We start from the raw sequence: 24837 nt of genomic DNA on the forward strand, positions 1-24837 counted from the left end.
CTTGAAGCATACATGACGTCAAGCACAACTATATAGATGTTTGACCTCTGTCAGTTTGTATTTGTTAGAACTGTAAGGTGATAACTTCATTTTTTAAAGGTTCAAGCCACCCCACTTTGAGTTAAAGGTACACACTCAAAAGAGCTGTACTGGAGGGAATGAATTAAGAACCTGAAGTCAGAAAGGTTAGCTGGTTCAAATGGAGCAAGTGTTAGCTTCTCTAATACAAAATTAAGATCCTGAGGAGAGCGCACCATTTTTCATTCTTGTGCATTCTGACATGAGACTGTATTTAAAGAGGAGGATCCATGGGCAGACATTTTGAAATGAACGATAAATGAACCTTGACAGGGGATAGGAAAAGCTGTAGGATAGTAACTCACAAATATTTTAAAACCAGAGAGCAACTAGCCCTGAATGGGTGCTAGTTATGTTCTTGACACCAAATAGAAAACCTCTTCCATTTACTAATATGTGTTTTTCTAGTAGCAGGTTTTCTTGCCTCCATTAGTACCTGTTGCATGTCCTCAGTAACGAGGCGCCAAAAAGAAATTAAGCCCTAGCGTCCAGGTAGTCAAATGTGGTTGATTGGTGATAGGGTATATCAAACACTCCTGTTCTTGTCTGAGACGATCCAGTCCATGAGGAAGCTTGTGGTATTTGCACCTGGCCATTTCCAAAAGAAGGGAGAATCACAGTTGCCTGGGCCAGAAGGGAATCACCACAATGATCTTGGGGAGTCCTTCTGAATCTTCAGTGGTACACCGGATATTAGTGTTATGGGTAGAAAAGCATACAGGAACATTCCTGTTCAATGAATAGAAAAGGCATTGGTCTTCCAGGCATTCTTGCATAGAGTCCTGGAGCAGAATCTAGCCAGATGAATGTTCAGAAAGGAGACAAAGAGGTCTACTGGAGGAACTCCCCACAGACTGATCAAATCTTAGAAGAGCTGTGATCTAGTTTCCATTTACAAGGGTCTGCCCCTGTCCTGCGTAGCTTGCATGCCACACAGTTTTGCCTTGATAGAATGTAGGATACCTGTAGAATGAGACTTAGCCATGAAGCTATATCCTAAAGCTAGCATGGTTAGCCTGCAAAGGGGGTATGACTGTGGTATTATCTGTAATAACCTGGAGGTCCTGGGGGCCAAAGATGATTCAGAGAGTTGACTGCCTTAATCAGAGCAAGCAGCTCTTTTAAATATATATTATATCCTTGGTGTCCCACACACTTTGCACTTTTATCTCTCCAGAAACTGCCTCCCAAGCAAATTCTGAGGCATCTGAGGTGACTGACTGCTTTGGAACAGGGAAGGGAGAAATGGATAACTGGATTTGGGGATATCTGTTGTTTCTACCAAGTTATTTTTCTTCTGACAAACCTCAGCACTGGGATTTGGAAAGACAAAGGGTTTTGGTGTTGGCAGCAAAGAGGAATCAGATACCACTGTGTCTTTATCATATGGAGTCTTGCCATCAGAATCATACAAGCCATAAGACCCAAAATACTGAAGTATTCCTTCAGAGTGACCAAAGTATGAGTGGAAATCCCTAGAAATAGATCTAGATATAGATATATTTTTCCTCTGAAAGTAAAGCTCTTTGAACTGTGGTGTCTAGTTGATATCCCAGGAACAGAAGGCGTCAAGAAAGACTTTTGGATGTTCTCTTGAGATCTGTCACCCAAGAGAGATTCCTGACACTTTCAAAAAGACTTTGCACATATAAGCAACCTGTCTAAATATGGAAAAATAAGGATACCCTGTAGCTTGCAATGAGCTATAACTACATCTAGACACACAGTGAACCCTCATGGTGCAGGAGAACGTCTAAAGGGTAAGACAGAAAGCTGGTAATGTGATGCAGACACATACAAAACCTTAAGAAAGGTTTGAAATGGGATGTGATGATAAGAATTTTTTAAAACTAGTGTGTGGAGGATAAGAAAGTTGAAACACTTGTTGTAGAACAAACTGAGCATGTGGTTAGTGCAAACTTTTAACCATGTCAGCAGGTTATTTTATACATATTATGGTCTGTGCATGTTTATGTATTTTGCTGAAACTGCTTGATAGCTGGAACATGTGAATGGATTAAAATGCATCAGCTAGGCTGCTTAAGAATGCATTTATTCTAGTTTCTCATCTGCAATCTGGCCATTGTAACATTACTAATGCTGAACTGGGAAAAGGATGTTTTAACTAACCTATTTTTAGGACATTAACATATTTCATTTTAGATATTTAGTACTGTACTATTGAATAACTGCATTCACAGATATTGGTAGTAAACAACTTTTTATTGGATAACTGGCAGTGGTCTGATAGATAACACTTATTTTTACTTGTATGCTCTTATAAAAATGCCTGGATGGGCTTGTTCAGGGAGACATTACTGACTCTGGTTATTTTTCCCACACATGTGTGATTTCTAATAAATGTTGAAACTCTATCAAGACTGTTTATTTATTTAATTATTTTTTAAATTTCCTTAACAAGTGTTACCAGGAAACTTGAATGAGGAAGAAGAGATAACGGGTTGTGAAGTGGCAATGTTTGAATTTTGGTACCATCACAAAGGGGTTTAGGAAAGAAAGATCCAAAACTGGTCCCCTCTTTTCTTTCTTTGGCAGTACAACATCCTTGAATGCAACCCTTTTCCTATTTGTAAAGGGGGAACTGGTTCTATCACTCCCTGGGACAGTATGTGATGAAGGACAGGTGGGAAATAAGAGAGTCTGGTCTTGAGAATGGGAGATTACCCCCTGGAAAGGGTCCTTTCAACCCACTTGTCTGAAACTATATATTGCCAAAGAGAAAAGTGCATATTCAGAGTTTCTGGAAGACAAAAGGGGTGCCAGTGTGGGAGGGGGAAACAAAGTCCCTTAAATAGTCATTCTGACTTATTAATTGTCCTTGGTTTTTGGAGTTTCCAGAGTTCTTCTTGGAACCCCCTTGATATTCCTTCTTAAATGGCTATTTACCTGCATTTTGCTGAGACTGTTTATTTTGTTTCTTACCAAAACTCAATGAAGAGTTAGAGAATCCCTTGGAAAATTTGGAAAAGGAGGGCTAAAAGATCAGAGATTCCCTGTATCAGTTTGCCCCTTTCATCACACTTTTTTGATCATCACTGCAGAAGAGGGGCCAAAAACTAAATCTCTACCCAAAGGAGAAGTTAAAATCTAATTTTTAATATCACCTAGGGGGTTGAGAACCCAACAATACAAACCTCCTCAAAACAGTACCAGTGGCCATAGCCCTAGCCATAGCCCTTGGAGAAGTACCAAGAGAGTAATAGACAAACTTTATACAATGAATAGTGACTTGAAAATTATTTAAAGCAGATTTGTCCTCACAGGAAGTAACTGCAGACAAAGTATTCCTCACACTTTCAAGATTAGTCAGGTCAAACCTTCACAAATGAGCCTGACAATTTAAAATTCTGAAAATCAAAGTTGTGAAATCATACCCCCCCCCCCCATACTTATCAATAGTCATCTTTATCAGAAATAGAAGGACTGGAATTAACTAAGTGTTTAGCAACAGAAAGATTAAGTAAAGGTATAGCTGCTGGAATAGGTATGCAGTGATTATATACAAACTTAAAAAAACTGAGGAACATTGTTGACTGTCATGAAAACTGCAGGCAATAATCCACACATCCTCCAAAGCTGACAGCACTGGAGGACTTTCTGCAGGTTCTGAAAATTCCGTCTGCAATAACTCGTAGTATTGTCTGAGGGACTGAGAAACCTCAGTGTTCAAGCACTGAAAACACTGGCACATTCTAGAAATAGTCTCAGAGAATGAGAAACCATCATGGGGAGAATCAGAAACTGACTTCTCCTCTGAGTCTGAATCAGAAATCTGAGGGGGAAAAAAACCTGCCCAGATTCAGAATCTTGAATCTCTTCAGGAAAGGAGCTATTCTTCTTTCTATTACCAGAAACTACCTTACAAAAGAAGGATCGCTAGTCTGAATTAAACCCTGAACCAGACCTAGTAAACTACTCCTGTCTAAGGAAATTTGAGGAGGAGTTGATACATTCTTAAGTTTTCTGCATCATTTTGACAAGAAAAAGGGGGCCAGCAGTGCTATTACTGGCAGCAACAGTTTCCTTAGAGATGGGCACAACATTCTGGGAAAACAGGGATGCCTATCCTATTTCATCTACTAGGACCCACCAGAGTGGCTCTTCCTTGCCCACTGAGCGGACCCCAACAGCTGCAGAGCATGTGGCTAATCTCTGGTCCAGAGTGGCTGGAGGTGCTACAACAGAGGGATTTGGGGTAAAAGATGAGTAGTCTGAGGCACAAAAAATGGCCACAGCAGAGTCACCCACCTGCAGCGGAGGGAAATTGCTAGCCTGTAGTAGTGGCAAAAGCTTTTATTTATTTATTTTTTGTGGCTGGAATGACTGTCCATGAGACCTGACAGTTTGTTTTGTCAAGCCAAAAATGTTGCCTCTTTCACAGGGAAAACAAGCAGCAAATGTTGCTAAAAAGAAAAAGTCTTTAAAAATCACGTTTCCCCCCCAGGCAAACACAGTAAAATGCACTTTGAAACATTTCTCCACCCCACAAAGTAAAATAAACACAGTTTCCCCAAAGGAAAAAAATGGCTTTCAATTACTCTAAACAATTTTTAACGTGACAGGAAAAAACACCACTTCTATTTAAAAGTACAGTACAGTCTCATGAATGTTCATTAAAACACAAACGTCAATTTAAAATAACTTCCCTGAAGAGGAAAGTATACATAGGAACCTAATCCACCCAGAAAAGGGAACGCACAAGCTGACCTCAATCCTCAAAATACTCTAGTCAGCTCAGCACTAGCTGCATGACAGTTTGGACACATGGAAAGTACCCTGAAGCTTTGGAAGGTGGCTGGCTGTTATATCCTTGGCAGAATATAACCCATATAGCTACGGCTACTGCAGCAGTGATCAATATGATGAACATGTGGAAGTTCTATAGGTCATAAGGCAAACACTTGGACAACTGAGAAACTGCATGAGCTGAAATCAGCAGTGAGACATGACACAGAAACACAGAAATTGTAAAGCAACTTCATCTGTTAATCAAACCATAGAATACCTTCAGAAAATAATTGTCCTGTATACAGGTCTTATATTCAAAAGTGATAAAGTCATCATTTCATCTCAACTAATTGATCGAATGCTGTTCAGAGTATGTGGATAACATTTAGGAATGTTTAAATATAAGATGTAAGCTAGAGGTATCAATGTACTTTCCCAAAATAGCAGTGAGGATAGAGCATATGGTGCAAGATTGTACTGCTGGCAGCATGGACAGGACAGACATCAAAATTAGAAAGAGGACCTGATCTCATGATATACCAACAATGTCATGGCTGACAGTAAGAAGTAACTTGCTTCAAATAAAAATATTAATTTCTACTCTGCATTGACTACTGCTATAAATATCAAGTATATGCAGTTTGCTGTTTCCTATTTCTAGAGATCCCACCTCCAGTTTTTTTACTGATAATTCTTCATTGGTAATTAATATGCTCAAGTCATTATTAGCAATACATGGCATGCTAGAACAGGTGATGTTAGTGGTCACAGCTCTCAACTTTTTAGCACAAAAAAATCTGCAACAAAGCCAAAAATAATGGAGGGACAAACACCCAAAATAGGGACAAATTTTAAATATTGCTCTTATCAACTTAGAAAGTTGCTAGAATAAAAGGTCTTGTGTTGCCATGCATTTTCTGAAGGATATGAAGTCTGAAACTCAAATGCCTGTAATTATTTAGTGAATTCGGTACTCACTGATTTGCCACAACAAAATCACAAATTTTGTCAGAACAGACCAAAAATATGAGGCAAAAATCTGGAGAGTTGAGAGGTGTTAGTGGTTCACAATTTATGCACCAAGTTCAGAAAACCTTCCAAAGCATGGGAGACTGAAGGTGTCACATAGAGTTCATGCTACTACCTGCAGTCGAAATAGCAGGTTGAATGTATAAATCAACCTATAAAAGAAATTCTGAAATGTGAAATGTAAGTCGACTAGACTGTTATCTGTCATTGCTAGGAGAGAATGCTCTACTATAAACCACAGGATTGTATCCCTCATAGTTACTAATGAGATGAAGGCAGATGCTCCCAATGATTTTTTTTTCATGCTAGCACCAGAGCCTTTTGCAGAAAACAAGAGCAATTTTATGACCAAAATACCAAACCATTATCCTGACTGAAGGAATAAGAAAGACTGACAGTGACACAAATTCTGACCTTGAGTTGAAAGTCATAGTCCAAGCAATTATACCCTTAATTATACACTTCCCCTAGATAAAGCAGTTGACTACTTTAACACCTCATTCTTATCCATCCTTAACCAACATGCCCCTGTACGCTCTATTAGAACTAACACTAAACCTGCCCCATGGCTCACCAAAGAAACTAGACAGAAAATTCTCCTCAGAAACAAATCTTGGTCAAAATGGCACACTACCAGGAATCCAACAGACCACCAAACCTTTCGACAACTTAGGAATACCACTAAAAAAGCTATCCTGATAGATAAAAAAAAGTTTTACATCCAACTACAACAAACTAACCAAAGAAATCCACAAAAGTTTTGGTCCAGCATCAACAAACTCCTACACCCAGGCCAATCTATAACACCTACCCCTCTAGGCTCTAACCAAGAAAACCCAACACAAACTGCTAATGCCTTTAATTCTTTCTTTACAGATACCATTCAGACTCTAAGCAATTATCTCCTACTTCTCCCAATCTAACCACCTCTTCCACTTTCCCTCTTCCATTACTTCAGCTAAAACCAGTTCCTACATCCTTTATTTGCTCTCTACTAGAAAAATTGAAACCTACCACCCCCTCTGCTGACCATCTACCTGCTGAGTACCTGCAAAAAGGTGCCAAAGCCATAGCCCTCCCCATTTCCATACTCATAAATAGAACTATATCCGAAGGAAATATCCCATCTATCTGGAAAATCTCACACATCATCCCCCTTCATAAAGGTGGTAACTCTATCGACATTTCAAACTATAGACCAATAGCCTTACTCTCTCCACTAGCAAAAATAATGGAAAAATGTGTCCATAAGCAAGTACTCACCCATCTAATTGATAATAACTTACTTGCCCACTGTCAACATGGATTTAGACCTAACCACAGCACCACCACAGCCCTCCTCTCCTTCACAGACTGTATAAATTCTAACCGTAATAACAATACCCTTTCCTCCTCTGTCTTCATTGATTTATCTAAGGCTTTTGATATGGTTAATCACCAGCTCCTTATTGAAATACTTAAAACTCTTTCTCTTGATTCTCTAGCATTACAATGGTTTAAATCCTACTTAGACAATAGACAACAAGCAGTACTATGGGAAGGTAACCTATCCTCTCACCTCCCTATTTCCCTTGGTGTCCCCCAGGGCTCCATTTTAGGCCCACTATTATTTTCCATTTTCATTAATGACCTCCACCTAGCAATCCCACATGCCACCTGCATTCAATATGCAGATGACTCCACTATTATTTGCTCAGCTAATACCCCTGCCGAGCTACAATCTCTTACACAAAATGCATTTAACACAGTGGAACAATGGTTTTTAAACCGTTGCCTTTTACTTAACCCAAAAAAAACCAAACTCCTACTTTTTACTCCTACTCGTAGGACTCCCCCTCTTCACTTTACTCTTACATCCAACAATGGGACTCTCATATCTCCTGACGTAACCACCAAACTTCTTGGAATTACTGTAGATAATAATCTAAACTTTGACACTCATACTAACATCACTATAAAAACAGTAAATAATAAACTGGGATCCCTTTACAGAATCAAACCCTTCCTCACTCCCACAACCAAAATCGCTATAGCTAGAACTCATTTAATCACTACCTTACTCTATGCCTCACCCATTTACACCAATCTCTCAAAACATAACCTAAACAAACTTGCTACTGCCTATCACTCCATTGCTAGATTTGCCACAGGTTCTCCTTTTCGTACACATCACTGCAACAACCTAAGACAACTAGGACGGCTTGAGTTTCAAAACCAGATACTATCTCAACAACTCATTATTATCCATAAGAGCTTGTACTACCCCACCTATACACCTATACTGACTACCCTCATCACCCCCTATAACAATCTCAAGAACCTACGCTCCTCCAATAAGCCACTTATTACTATCAACAAATCCAACAACTCAGCTGGAGATTCTCTGTTCTCTAACTCCATAGGCAAACACTGGAACAAACTTCCCTCTGAACTCCTATCTCTGACCTCCACAAGACTCTTTAAACTAAGAATAAAACAATTTCTCAGTTCTCACTGGCTTTGTCGTTGTACTAACCCTGACTAAATATCTTCTCTGCTCCTAGCAAGTGTATATTCCACCAATTTTCATACTCTTGCTGCCTCTTAGATACCTTTATCTCACTATATCATATGATACATTTCTAAAATTTATCAACAGTATATACTTTCTGTTATCCTGCTTCCAATTGAAAACTACTAATTTGTTTCATTTTCTATTGCATTGCATATCACCTCAGCACAACCTAGGTATCCTTGTAATGTCAACTGAACCTAATCAGTATTGACCCTTTTTAATTATTATTATAATTCTTTTAATTTGAAACAATTTATTACAGTCATATATTGTGTATGTGAATGGCTGTAACTGTTTAGAGCTATTTTACTACTGTTATTTTACTTTGAACTTATTATTTTTTACTGTATAAAGTTTTCTGTGCTGGAGCTTTTCTCCCCGGGCCTCTACTGAAAATGGATTTTATTCCAGTTAGACTAGCCCGGTCAACAAATGTAAAATAAAAATAAATAAATAAATAAATACCAGTTTCATCAGCATTTCTGGTTCAGGTGAGTGATACGAAAATGTATAAATGCAACTTCCAGAAGTGTTCATGTCTGTGAGTCAGACAGCTGCATCCAATCCAATACTGATCTGAGAGTGCCAGATATAATAGACACCACTGGACTTTGTATAAGTGCGGATCCAGAAGAATAATGACAATGCTGCATGAACAAGCAGAGTTGCCTGCTGCTCTGTAGCCACCTTAACGTATTACTCACCACTTGTGCCCAGCTGTTACATTTTTCTTAGACTGAGAATTTAGCTAGACAGACAGGCTGACAGGATAGACATGCAGGATTGACTTGATCATTAATTCTGCTCCCCCTCAATCCTCTCATACCCAGTATCTTTGCTTTTAAAGCTGCAGAGTGGAGGAGGCACAACCCCACTTACTGACAGATTTAACAGTTTGTCAGTTGACATTTTTTACAGTAAACCATCACTTGTCAGATCTACTGTGTGTTGACTGGTGCTAGAAAACTGCCACTGTTTTACTCCCCTGGAATGATGCAGCAGCCATCACATAATGCTGCCAGTGTAACATTGTGGTAACTACACAGACAAACTGGTACCCAATGTTCTACGTTATCGCCTAATAGTATGTAGTGCAACTGCCAGTAAATCAGTCGTCAACTACTCTAAGACCAGCTGACAAAGGATCTACCAGTAAGCTAGACAGCTTTATCTTCTACCTCTCATGTGAGTCTCATAATACTGCAAAGAGTGTTGTAGAAATGACAGTTGCTACTACAGTTGTTATGGTAAACTCAACTGTTTCAATATTAGGATTGTATAGAACACATAACTTGTAAACATCTAACATCATTTAGTTACACAATTGAAAAATATAAAATAAACCACTACAAATATTTTTTACTTGCATTATACAAATAGCATTTACATAGATTGCTCAACTCCTGCCTTCCATGAAATATCACTCCTACTACTGAACACTATTCTGTATGTATTGTTTCCTGAGATTCTATTTATTTCTATGTAATTTGCCGCTTCCCATTTCCAATTGTTTATCTGCTTCAACATTCCACTATCTAGTACTTGCTTTTTTAGCAGTTACAGCATTAAACTTAGTTGGCCTCAAACTGCATCTAGGCAATTCACCATCTATATCCCTGCTAGAATTATTTCCTTTATTAAAATAATTTTCTCTTCAACACTACTAACAATGTACACTGTTGGGAATTTTTTTAAATGCATCAACTCACTGCATTCCCCAAAATCATGTTCCAAAAGGACTTCCAAGATGGACATTGAGTAACAGCTTAATTCTGGCTCTCCCAGTTTGAAAACAGAAACTTAGCATAGAAAGCCAGTGGACCTAGATTTCTGGGTAAATTTCAGTAAGTAACTAACTAGAAAGTGCACTGCCTGAATGCCAGGAAAAAATAAATAGAAAGGACCTGGAGGAAAATCAGCTACAAAAGGGGAGGAAAAAACACTGAATGGGAGAAGTACTGGAGTTGTTCAGCAAGAAGCTGTGCAAGTTCCAGACATGACTTTCAACAGCTCCACACATAACTGGTTAAAATAAACAAAACACTGATGGAGTATATCAACAGAAACAATAAAAATGGAAGATTGTTTTGGATAAAAACTGATAAAAGAACCAAGGTACTGGGAACAAATAATTAGAGAGGGAAGGGTAATGGAATCCGAAGAGGCCAAAAAATTATTTGGACTGCAGGCTAGAGATTGCCTTCCTTATCAAGGACTGATATCAGAATGTAGGTAAAGAGAAAGAAATAGGGGGGTCCTTAGTGAAACCGATAACTCCACATGTAAAAGGCAGACTCCAACTCCAGAATGGAAGCCATGCACCAATATTTTAAAACCACCACAAACACCTTATTAAAGCTTACAAATTCACGATTAGCTTTTCGTCTTAGACACAAAGTAGACTTCATCAGAATAAAATAACATAGCACTGATAGCATTTTTATATTAAAACAACAAAACAAAATTAATTAATTAGTCAAGTGTAAAAACTTAAAGGCACTGTTCTAAATACATGAATATAATAGTCACCAGAAGGACATTAAACAGAAACTCCTTCTGTTTCACAGCTCACCCTTTGTTGGACAAACTTATTTATCTCCTCCTTAGCATGTACTTCATCAAAAAATTATTTTGTCCCTCCAGGGAAAAATATTTTGAAGATGGCTGGGTACAGCAGTTTGAATCACACCTGCTTCTCAACATTCCCTAAATAATGGAATATTTTTATCCTCTTCTCCCTGGTGTACAATAAGTAGTATTTCTCCATAAACATTCTGGTGTCTCCCACTTTTAATACCTTGTCCTTATGTCACAGTTTTGTCAGAATCAATTATTTCTGCCAGTAAGACTACATCTTCACTATTACAGGTCTAGGTTGTTTTCTATTAACCAGATTTGGAGCATACACACTGTGTCCTTTCAATTAACAACTGCTGCTGTGGAATACCAGTCCAGTTGCGTATTTGTGCTTTCATAAAATTAATACAGTCAGCTCCTTCCAGCTTCTCCGGTACAGCAGAAAATCTCAGGTTTTCCCTATGTCCTCTAATTCTATTGTTTACTTTTTGGAATATCTCTTCTTCAGCAGTTGTATATTCAGCCAGCCTTTTCTTCATTTCAACATCTAATTTTTGCAGTTTTATCACCTCATCTGAATACCTGTTTAAAGCTTCTTCCATTTTTCCAGCTTTTTTTTTTTATTTGAGTTGATATACTTCATCAGTGTTTCATTTATTTTAATCAACTCTGAGTACATTTGACTTATTTTTTTTCCTGTAGGTTACTGGAAGTCATGTCTTACACCAAACTGGAGCTTGCACTGCTTTTTGCTGAACAGCTACAGAATTTCTTCCCAGTCAGTGTTTTTCCTCACCTTTAGTGGTTGATTTTCTTTCAGGTTCTCTCAATTTCTTTTTTGCTGGCATCCAGACAGTGCACTTAGTAGCCAGTTACTGAAATGTACCAAAAAATTAGTTTACTGTTTCGCTCTTCCGGAGTGAAAACAGAAACTCAGGAGGCTAAAATTAAGTTGTTACTGAATGTGCAGCCATCTTGGAAGTCTTACATTCTTACACCATACTTTTCTATCTTTTTGTACATCATCAATTGTTTTCCACAAAAAAAAATTTCTTGGCAACATTTTATGCACTCCTTTTCTCTTTTTTACTATACCCCCACATTTATCATACTTATATTTAAACAATTTTACTACAAATATCTCATCTTGTTTCATTTATTCACTTTACCACTTTGTCCAAATTTAATGAAGTAGCATATATCATTGGTTTAATTATCCCTAAACCTCTCCTTTCTTTATTTACACACAAACCCCTCTTTTTACTGGGTTTAATATAAAAACCCCATATAAATGAAAAAAATATTTGCAATAATTCCTTTTCAAACACTGCTAGCAACATAAATGCACTTCTTTAAGGATGCTATTTTAGTACTGAATTTATCAAATAATCCTTTTTTCTGAACGATGATTTATATGTTCTCCAAAAAAGACGTTTGTTTTATTTCTTCTGTTGTTTTTTTCCCATTGAATTCTATTTCCATCTTTATTCCCCAATTTTATATCTAACACAGAAATTTCATTGATTGCAAAATACAGACCCCATATTTTTACTACATCAAGTAAAATCTTTCCTTTTTATTAAAGGCCATCCCTATCATCTGTAGATATTCATTTGTACAAATTATTACTTATTTTATCCACATATTTTTGCAATTATTATAATGTCATCTGCACGTCAACAGAAATGGAATTCTTAACCATTCAGGTGTTATATACTCCTCCCCCTTCATTTTGTAATTTATTTCACATACTATCACATTCATAACTAATGCAAAGAGTGCACAACTCTCTGGCTATCCATGTCTTACATCACTCTTCATATGTACCTCTTGGCTTAACCAACCATTTACAATGAAAATGTACTTTATTACTAAATGCTGACATACATAATTTCATAACTTTCTCACTTATATTACATTCCTTCATTATTACCGATAAGATTTCATGTCAAATTGTATCCACTGCCTTATTAAGGTCTCTATCATGATTTTTGCTTATTCTTTTCTATTCATATCATCCACAATTTCTCTATCATTAATAATTTTTGACAACCCTTCCCCTTTATACTATATATTATGTTCCAAAATATTTTCCATTTTAGTTTCAAATCTCTTTTGTATTATTTTTATAAAAATCTTAAAATCATTATTATTCAGTACTACTTTTTTTCCATATGAATTTAAGTATTCCACTGCATAATTCTTTATGCATAACATCTTTATTTAACCATTCATTCAAAAGCTTTACATTTTTTTTCTTTTTTGCCAATCCCTCAAATTTATATATATATTTCATACCCTATTCCATCTGGTCATGCAGTCAAACTTATATTTAGTTGTCATAATACTTTATCTAGCTCATTTAAAGAAATCTCCTTTTCCAACTCTTTATTCTCTTTTTCTGTTAACTTTTTACTTTTTGTGTTTTCACACTACCTTCTTTTTTCTTTAAACATTTCTTGCACACACCGTACTACACTATTCATAATATTTTCCTGAGTTCTTTCTACTTCTCCTTTTATATTTTTATTTCTCTCATTATGCTAAACATTTTCCTTTACTAATCTTCTTAAGTAGCTCAATACTACTTCTCTTTTTCCTTCTAAAAAATATCTTTGCTTATATAATAATCCTTGCATTTTTTTCTTTCATACGATTCCTTTTCTACATATTATAAATTTTCCAATGCATCGTTGTAAATTCTTTTATATTTTTCTCTACTTTTCTCACATCATATTGCCACTGTAATTTTTTTTATATTTTTCCTTAAATATAATCTACTATTCAGACCAGTTTTTATAAAATGTTCTCATAATAATATGATCTTTTCAAAACTGTGTTAGTAATCTCTTTCCTTCTTCGTTGCATGCTTTCTCATTTATTTTTATTCCTTTGCTTATTTTTATATATACCTTGATTTCCTCTATGTCTAGCCATTCTGCAAGATGATCAGAAAATCCTGTTTCAGCTATCACCCCTTCTCTTATTACAAAATGTTTTGATAGTATAAAATAATCTGTTTCAGTTCTATATGTACTCTTTTTGTAAGTCCAGGAATTTTTGTCCCAAAGTTTTAAATTACCGTAGCTTATAACTGCTAACATTTTTCTTATACCATTTCCTTTATTTTTACGCTTGCCTCTTAAATCACAATTACAGTCTCCTATTATAATATACATATTTATCACTACATAGTTTAAAATCTAATGAAATAAGTTTTCCCTTCTTTTACAATTAGTGTAACCATATGTTATACTTCTACATACTTGTTCTTCCCATTTTAAATCTATAATGGTTAATCTTCCCATTTTGTTAAAGTTACATCTAATATCTTTACTGTATTTCTACAAAATATGGCTATTCCAGAACATCTCTCACTTTCCAAATTCCAGGTTATCTTTCTTCCACAGAGTTTCTCTGTTTGTAATCTTTCTTAATTTGTGAAAATTATTGTCTTCTAATATAATTACATCCACATCAGATGTATTATACCACTCCAAAATCCCTATTTTTCTTACTGTATTCTTAATACTATTCACATTTACAGAAAACACTCTAAAGTTTTCATTTTTCCTTTTGCTTCGATTCATGGTTTCATAGGTTTATAGCTAATTACTATGTCAGCTCTCTTAAAAGAAAGTTGAGAATCAAACACTGTACCTTGTGTCTGTGAGTCAAACACCCTAACCATTACATCACCCCCCCAGTCATTAGCTGAACATATTAATTTTCATTCATTTCCTTTTATACGTATCCCTTTAAATTTTCTTTTTTTTGTCTTTTAGCCTTTTAACAACAGAATTCAATTTATGTCTTCTGTAAAACTTATTTCAGAAAATTCTTCTACATCCACTTTATTATTTTTCTCATCTACTTCTACTACTACTAAAATTTCTTCTCTTTGCTCCTTTTCATCTTTTTCTATTTATTTTCCTTACTTACATTTTCATTTTTGCAAACCATCCACAGATGTCCAATTTCTGTTACATTTATAGCATTTCAGTTCCCATTTTTTGCAGTCATTTCCCCACAGACAAAACAATTTTGTTTGTCACAATTAATTATCAAATGTCCTTCTTTTCCACAAAAAAAAAAAAAATTTTGAGTTGTCCCCAGTATTTTATGGCACCCCTATTCCCTTCCACATTTATCGTGTTTGGTATATGTATATTTTTTCTCTTTCTACTTTTAACACAATATTGCAATCCCAGCCACCAGTTCATAAACCCCTTTTATCATAAATGTTTTCAATGTCCAGTACTTCCTTAAATAAAGTTTTGAAATGCACTTTCAAAGTTTCTCTTTCTACCTCTGTTCAAAACTGTACATTAATTTACTTTTTTGTTTCCCTATTAAATGCTTTTATAACAAAGATTCTATAGGCTACAGTCTTTTTTCATATTCTCCAAAAAAAATTTCCATTGAAAAAAGTCTTAAACATACTGTCTCTTTTTTAATAAGAATAAATGCTCTTACCTCATGTGCTTTTACAACCAAAGGAGGAATTACATTTCTTCTTTACTTTAAATCCCTACCGTGTATGTTTGTTTTTCATTTTCATCTGCTTTCTTTTCTACAACTCTAATTTTTGCCTTCTTTTATTTTCTCTGCGTATGTTTTCTTTTCCATCTCACTACTATTCTTCAGGACTGTCTCTGCATCCTCCATTTGTATTATCTCCATAATGTCCCACCAGGAAATGTCTCCTTTATTTTTTGGCTCACTCTGCACCACCATTTCTTTATGTAAATGATCCCGCAATCCTCCAGATTGGAGGGTTGTAATTATACATAATCACTTGCTGTCTCCATCTCCATCAGATTTCTTTAATACATTTCCTCAGAATCATGCACACATTCCCTGATCTCAATATTTGCTTTCTCCTCCATTTCTTTCACCACTCTATCATCTCCTTCTCTCTCCATCTGTCTCCCTGTTTTTCTGGGCCACCTCTGCACCTGGAATGGAAATAGGTAGTGCTCCTCTAAAATGGGTTCCACTCACGACAGTAATGAGTAGAGAAAGTTCCCCAATCCCCGGACCAAATTTACCTTAGTAGTATAAGTCCCATCTTTGGTTTCTCCTGAAAAGAGGCCACAAGCCTAGTGGGACTAACCCAGTCAACAATGGATAAATAAAAAATAACATGTCTGCTACCATTTGAGACCCAAAACCATGAAAAACAGAACTTTAAGTCCCCCCTCAATACTAGGATGTCTGTTAGAAATTATATAACACCCCTGTTTTTTTTTCTTTTTTTTTTTTTTTTATTCCACAACAGTCAAAATTAACTCTCAAATCATTCACCTGGAATGTAATTGAAAGGATAATTTATGACAAAATGAAGTTTCATCCTCATTTTGTGTGACTGGTAAATGAATCAGGATGAAAAACATCTCAGAATATTGTGTTACCAGTGCAAGTAAACACAATACATGATTTGAAGACAGGTGCTCCTATACAGCTTAGCAAGTCAGCTTATAAAACTTATACCAACTTTAAATATTACAGCCATAAAGAATCAACAAACAATATTTAAAAAACTTTGTTTAATATACCATTTTACCAAACAAACCATGTTCAGTGGAGCAGAAAGGGAATATCCTTTTTTAGTAGAAAAATCAGAATGTCAAGCAATAGGAGGAGTGTGGCTGAAGTGCAGGAGTCAAACACTAATCTTTCAGGAGTTATAATACTATTGCTAATCACATCTAATTGACAGCAAATCACTCTAGTTAAAAATAGTCATTGACTGGTATTATGTTCCACACTTAAAAATAAAATAAAATAAAAATAATGTTTAACCAAACTTGCCTTTCCATTACACCAAATGGTTTCATTTCCTTTTGGGTCAACATTGTCTGTTTTCATGGTAAGGTAAACAAGTTGACGCTGGAGTCCTTTTTCTTTAATGTCTAACAAGGCTTGTTTTCCAATAAAATCTGCAGGCTGATACAAAAGATATAACAGATGTGACATCTGGATTTGCAAACATCTTCACAGCAAGTTACTGATGTCAGCAGCTAGTAGGTAGGGCACAAATTACATCTAGACAATTTAGTATAAGCTTCATGCAATAAAGAACATTTGACAGCATAATCATCAAATCCTTATACAAAAGTAGCTTTTAAATGGATCTGAGGGCAGTATAATCAGAAGGGTAACTATCTTTCTAATGGTACTTTTAATGTCAAGCAATCTGCTATCTAGGTTAGGAACTTTTCAAACAAGTAATTCTGAAGGACTGATTTCAGGGCAACTATCTTTCTAATGGTACTTTTAATGTCAAGCAATCTGCTATCTAGGTTAGGAACTTTTCAAAGTAATTCTGAAGGACTGATTTCAGGGCCTGTTCTTTTTTTTTCATTTACTTACAAAATGATGCTACTCAAAAAAATTCCATCTTTAGCAACTGCTTTATAAGCAGATGATATTTTTACTTGGGTATGGATCATCTTTTCATTGTGTTGAAAGTCAGCTGCAGGTAAATTTTAACTCTCTCTCTAAAGTGGAAGATGAAAATAAGCTTTCAATAAATACTAAGAAAACTGTTTATACGCCTTTTGGAACTAATAAAAAATTAAGCTTCCAATTATACTAAAATTTCTGACCCTCTAGGTAATCAGTTACAAAAAGATCATATTTATGAACATTTGTGCATTTTGTTTGATTAAACCCTTTCATTTAAGGAACATACAAAATCTGCTGGTGATAAATTAAGGTTAAGTTTAAGGTGTACTACCCTACAACTCAGCATCACTGCATAACCTTTCAAAAAGCTAACCGACTTCTGCTGCATCTCATGCAATTCTTTCAATTAACACTAACCTTTACTCTGCTGCACAAACGTTTACTACCCCCCCCCCCCAAAAAAAAAACAGAAGGTGAAAGAATCTCAGTCTGAATGAAGAAAAATCCTTGAGACTGCACGGCTGACCTTTTACATCAGAAGAAGGAAAAAAGAACTTTAGAAAAAAACTACCCAAGCAAACTAGAAGTACAAGATGCTGAAGTTTTAGCAGGAGCTGCTAAAGCCAGCCTATGTTTAAAATGAAGGAAGACACTACCATATACATCTGGCATAATGCATTTAAAAACTGCAAGAGATGGCATAAACAACAGATACATGGTCATCATAACAGTTGATCGGTGATGGAGTCCTCAGTAGTGAGCCAGATTAGCGATTTCCTCTTCCACAATCCTCAGTTCAACTACTTTTTTTCTCTTCCATTTCCTTAACAGATCATGCACCAAGCTAAACGAGCATGTCCAGCACCTGTCAATCTGCCACATACCAACATAATGAGCATACCTGACAAGACAGGAAACACAAAATATTATTATAATCATTATCAACCCACTTTTCCCATACCTGCACGGGGTTGGAGTACTGTATGAACTGTCACCGCATCAGTCAGTTCAAAGCCATTTTCCTACACTTTTCAGCAGTCATACCTGCCATAGAGCTTCTCTCACACTATCAATCCATCTCTTGGCTGAGTGTCCTCTTCCCAGCATAGAATAACATACATTATTTTACCATTTTATATTATATTACTTTTTTCAAACTGTTTTCTTCCTTGCTGCTGACTCCTTAACTGTGTTCCCTCAGCTTGCTCTGTAAGTTCTTTTACTTGTTTGTCATATTTTTGTGACTACAGCTATTTTAGACTTGTTGACTACAGGCCTGCTCTGTTTTAAAGCTCACTAATGTAAATGCTGCACTGTATACTTTATGCCTGGTTCAACTAATTTTGTGATTACAGCTATTTAGACTTGTTGGCCAGATGCCTGCTCTGTGTTTTAGAACTCACTAATGTAAATGCTGCCCTGTATACATTATGTCTGATTCAACTACAGCTACTAAGATTTGTTGAGTAGCTGCCTGCTCTGTTTTAAAACTCAGTTATAAATGCTGCACTGTATACCTTTATGCCTGGTTCATCTACAGTAGTTTTAGCTGTCTTACTATGGACCAAGCTATCTTGCTGTGAGTTTTATCCATTGGTTAATGTATTTGTTTGCTTACTGTTTTACCTCCTTTAGTAACAACTTTTTTTTCTTGTCATACATTTCAATTATGCTGTAGTATATAATGCTCACTGCAACAGGTGTAATAGCCTGCTGTCTAGCTGTGACTGTGTGCTCTGCTATGTTCAGAGGAATGTGTCACTTTTTCACCCTGATTACACATCTATTAACTGTTTTTTTCTAAGTATATTTATTAACTGTAGCAGCATTTTAAAACTAAATTTTGTGTAGCATTGCATTTGTACTACTGTGCTAGAGTGAATGCAGATGTAGTAGTCTTAACAGTTTGTGTTTATATTGTTTGAGTTTCTCTTTCTGTTCTTTCTAAAATACCTCCATCTATCTTTTGTGTGCTAAACAACATATTTGGTAACAATTTTTATTATTTTTTTTTCTCTCCTCCGCTATCAGCCAAGTTTGTCTTTTTACTTTCCATACTGACAGCGTACTGTTAAAAGTCCTGCATGCTGCATTAAACAGTTGCAATGAAACATGCTCATCACACAGCTCTGTTCCCTTACCTTGCAGTGTCTCTTTATCTGCAATGTATGTTGGCTTAGTTTACATTTTGTTACATTTTACAATATACTTATTTAAGGCATTATCTACTCTACTCTCTAGCAAGTTGGTATGCTGTAAAGTAGCTTGGCAACTAGGAACCCCCCCATTTCTTAATAGACTGACTGTTACGTTCAACAAACATATGTCTATTACATGCTGGACTCATTAGCCTGCATTAAGATATGTCTTACCCAGCCTGCTTTACGCTATTTCTTACATGACAGTACTATACAACAAAACCTCATTTTTTACTATGAACAGTATATAGCCTTATTCTGTTAGAGTTTTTAGTGATTGTTTCTAGACTGTGCTTGACTCTGGGCATGGCTCAACCCACTCCGTTCGCCCCCCGCACCTCTCATATCATTCCCTTTATAGCTAACTACTTTGCACCTCCCACAACATAACCCTCACCCTCCTGTCTTTCACTCCATAATAAACTATACCTCAACCCTCTTGCTGCTACAACAAAATATTCTAACTTCACCTCCCCCTACTGGTACTAGTTGGTATACACTATTATCCACTATCTAATAGACCAAAAAACTGTACTCCTGTGCATTTTATTAACTAAAAACACCCTACAATATGTGCTCCTCCAAGAGTAAAATATATGCATTTCTAACTACATCCATCCTATTACTGCCTCTCCTACTCCTCCTCCTTATACTCACATCACTTAACATCCACTTACACCCCAAACATATCTCCCCTACAAACCCAAACTGCTGTAGTCATATAAATAATCACCAAACCTTTGCCATTATTCCATCTATCTTCTCATTAAATACTCCCTTACCAAAAATACACTTACCTAACACCCAACTCACCCCTTTCAAACACAAAACCAAATACTACACCCCCACTGCTAATATGCTCAAACTCATCTACCTCCACAAAAACATTCTCTTAGCTGGAGACATCCATCCCAACCCTGGTCCAACACACTCCACTGCTAGCCCTCCTAACCCCAAAGTCAATAATCACCCAAACAAACATATTTCCTTCTATTCAATAAACACTAGGAGTATTCTGAATAAAGTAAGTGAACTGCATGCTTGGATCTCCCACCATACTCCTGATATCCTTGTTCTGACTGAAACCTGGTTGAAATCCCAACACCAAGACAGAGATCTTGCCCTCTGGCTATAGCATACACCGTCTAGATTGACCAAAAATGAAAGGTGGAGGTGTTGCTAACCTTCACTCTAACCACCTTACCATTTCTAACTCTACTTTTACATCCCAAGACTTCTCCTGAGCCAATATTTTATCGGTAGACCTAAATATTAATAGTCATTCCACTATCACCATTGTAGCAATTTACATTCCACCAGGTGATAATATCCCCCTACTGGAAAATATGCTTGCTCATATCTCCCAACACATCCCAAATGAAACTATCATTCTTGGGGATGTCAACATTAACTGGCTATCTCTCTCCTCTCAAAACTCCTCACAACACCTTAATCTCTACGGCTTTACTCATCTCAGCTCTGATCCCACTTATTTCAATAACTCCCATACAGCCTCATCTCTCAACTGGATTCTTGTCTCTCACCCTTCCAAATACCATAACCCTGAAATGCTACCAAATTCCATAAGTGATCACTGCCCAGTAAAAGTACTAAGATACACATCTCATCAAGCTAAACCTCAAAGGTTTATCAAACACAGACAATTAACAAACTTTAATCCTGAAACTCTCAAATCTTTACTATCAAAAGTGAACTGGAATCTCTTAAAACTACTCCCATTGGATGAAGCTGTCCACTTTCCTTAGTATTTTAAATTCTCTGGCACCCCTTACAACAGTCCACATAAAGTCTAACATATCCCGATGGCTGACCATGAACACACATGCAGTACTAAAAAAAAAAAAAAAAAGACAGAGCATGGAAAATTTGGACTAAAACTAAACATCAACCAGACCTTCAGAAATATAAAGAACTTAGAAATCTTGCCAAAAGTCACAAATAAAGATAAGGAAAACTTCTATAATAATAATCCATCTTCTACCTTTGAATCCAACCCTAAAAAGTTCTGGCACTCTGTAAATCAAATACTACACCCAGGTACGCAAGGCTCCCCTAACCCTCATCCTGACAAAACACGAGGAAACTGCCTTCATATTTAACAACTACTTTATAGACTCAGTATCCAAATTACTAAATCAAGACACAAACCAGCCCACCAACAATAATAGACCTAATAGCTCAAACTCTTCCATCAGTAGTAACCTTACCACTACCTTCTCCCTCAAACCCATTTCCACTAACTATATTAAAACTCTACTATCTAAATTAAAACCTTGCTCCACATCTGTAGACAACATTCCCTCCACATTCCTTCAGGCTGCTGATGATGTTCTTGCTTTCCCAGTTTCTCTTCTAATAAACACAGTACCTTCCATCTGGAAGCAATTTTACACCCTTCCAATACACAAAGGAGGAAACTCCACAGATATAACTAATTTTAGACCCATAGCCATACTCTCATCATTCTCCACAATTCTGGAAAAATGTATACACAATCAAGGCTTACACTACCTTCTGCAAGAAAATCTACTCACACCTACCCAACATGACTTTCGTCCCATGCACAGAACTATTACAGCTCTGCTGTCTTTCCTAAACTCTGTATCACTAGCTAGAGACAGTAACAAACGTATTTCCTGTCTCTTCATTGACCTCTCTAAAGCCTTTGATACAGTTTCTCATAAACTTCTTCTCCTTAAACTAGCAAACTTACACTTCTCTCCATCCACCATATCTTGGTTTAACAGCTCTCTCTCTCTGATGGACTCCAATCAGTCAAATGGCTCTCCGCTTTCTCCTCTCTTCTTCCTGTTAAAATGGGTGTTCCACAAGGCTCTAAACTTGGGCCACTTCTTTTTAACATCTTTACCAACCTTCTCTACTCTTCCTGTCCTGGAGCCTCACTGATACAATATGCAGATGATTCTACACTTATCACTATTGCTGAATCACCAACTCAACTAAAATCAGACACACAGTCTTCTTTTAATTCTGTAGAAAACTGGCTATCTGAAAACCAACTTAACCTTAATCCAAAGAAAACCAAATTTACTACTCTTTCTCCCTAAAAACCTTAACCACATAAAGTCTTCCTTCTCCATATGGTCACAAAATGTTGTTGCGTCTTTCAGCTTTTCCCGGTTAGGGGTCGCCACAGCAGAACTCCAGTCCGCTAATGATTGGCAATAGATTTTTAAGTGCCGAGTTGCCAGCTCTGATGCACAACCTTCAATGAAGGTACGCCCATTCATGCATGTCTCCACACAGAAGACACTTTAGCTGAGAACTGAACAGGACAATGTCTTGCTGTGAGCCGACAACGCTACCGCAGCACCACCACCACAGTTTGTCACAAAATAATACTCAAATACAGGTGGACACCAGTACAAAACTCTTAGGTGTTACTACTGATGACAGACTAACCTTTGATTTGCACGTCAATAACTGTATCCAAAAAACACATCTCAAGCTAGGTCTCCTCTATAGAAACAAAAAATATCTTACTAAAACAGCAAAACTAACCCTTTCAAATGCCTACTTCTTACCCACTTTACTTTATAGCTCCCAAATTCTCACCAGCCTCAACACTGGACTACTAAACAAAGTAGAAACAATTTATAACAGGATTGCCAGATTTGCTGCCCAAAATTCTTACAAGTCCCATAACTGTCTCTCACTAAAAGAACTAAAATGACTAGAATTATCTAACCTGCTTCGGTATAATCAGTTTCAGATTATTCATTCCATTCTCTACAAACCCTCTTTCTGTCCAACTATCTCATCTTTAATCTCTCATTACCTACCCACTAGATTACTCCGCAATTCTGAACAAGGCCTACTAAAAATCTACACACCAAGGAAAATGGGTCACCTAGTCTATATCTTTAACCCTTCCAAGGGCTGGAATAGCCTACCACTAGATATAAGATCCCTTGAACATCCCAATCAACTTGAAACCGCTACAAAAAAAATACCTTCATGAAAAATGTACTTGCCAATGTAATTATCCCCCGTAAACACTCCCCTATAACCTTCTACTTCTCTTCTCTTCTCTTTTCCTTCCCTTCAATAAACAAACTTACTACTTTATCTTCTCCTCTTGGTACATCACCGTACAAACATAACTAGTAAACTATTTCAACTATGTAACTATTGCACTATTATGTATATAATATGTAATTATGACTGTATCCCTCTGATGAATGTATTTCTATGTATTTCACTTGCCACAGTTTAATGTATGACACTTTAATGTAATAATGTGTGGTACTGATGAATGTAATGTGTGGCACTGTAATGCAGTAATCTGTGGTGCTGATGAATGTATTTCTATATGTATTTAATATGCAAAATTTCTATTTTCTGTTGGAGTTTTTCTCCTCGGGCCTCCGCTGAAAATGGGCATTTGTAGCCCAGTCGGACAAACTCCGTCAGCAAATATAAAATAAATAAAAATAAATCAATATAAATACATACACATCCAATATTCAGAGAGTTCTAAATATAGCATGTGAAGAAGCACAGGTGAAACGTATGAGTATAAGCAGTGTGTACTCATGAGGACCCTCGCAGATCAGCTGATATAGTCAGACTACATATGTTTGTATATCTGATATTGAGTTCTCAGCAGTGGGATAACCACTGGAAAAACTCTTAAGCAGAACTTACGTACAGCTCTGGAGACTTTTCTTTCATCTCATTTTTTTCTCTTTCACCCCCCCCCCTCCACTCAATTGTGTTTTACCTAAACACTAGAGTCTGTCTTTCCTTCTATCATTTCTCACTCACCCCACTCTTTAAACTTGTAGACTCCCCATATCTAACTTTCCATTCTTAGCTGCACTCCCCCCCACCTCTTTATACTCATACACATCATATGCTATCTCTCTTTATTTTCTCTTACCCTACCAATCTATCCCAACCCTGCTATCTCAGCCTGCAGTATTCTTCTTTCCTCATCTGTATTAGCCTTCTTCCCTCCTGTACTTTATCTGTTCCCAACCTCTTTCACTAATGTATACTAATACTGATTACAAGTGCCTCCCAACACATCTGTGCCACATGCATCTGCCCTTACTTTATCATAGCTTGCACAAGCTTACATTTTAAGAGTGCTATAATTTATATTGTAAAGAATTGCTTACATCTTTTATGTGTCTAGTATTGTATTTTATACTCTAAGTGTGCCTTGACTTATTGTAAGTGACCTGGTTTAGTCTA

General features: G+C 36.5%; 1 protein-coding gene across 1 annotated transcript in view; it reads right to left on the minus strand.

Moving 5' to 3' along the window:
* Positions 1-24837, minus strand: part of DMGDH (dimethylglycine dehydrogenase) — a 1049975-nt gene that overhangs the window by 53907 nt on the left and 971231 nt on the right. Inside the window, exon 15 of the mRNA XM_044063708.1 lies at positions 16802-16936. Within this exon, the coding sequence (XP_043919643.1) occupies positions 16802-16936 (135 nt within the window). The remainder of the gene's footprint in view (positions 1-16801; positions 16937-24837) is intronic.

This window comes from Protopterus annectens, chromosome 2.part2 (assembly GCF_019279795.1).
Source record: "Protopterus annectens isolate FY-2018-M chromosome 2.part2, PAN1.0, whole genome shotgun sequence".
Lineage (NCBI taxonomy): Eukaryota > Metazoa > Chordata > Ceratodontiformes > Protopteridae > Protopterus > Protopterus annectens.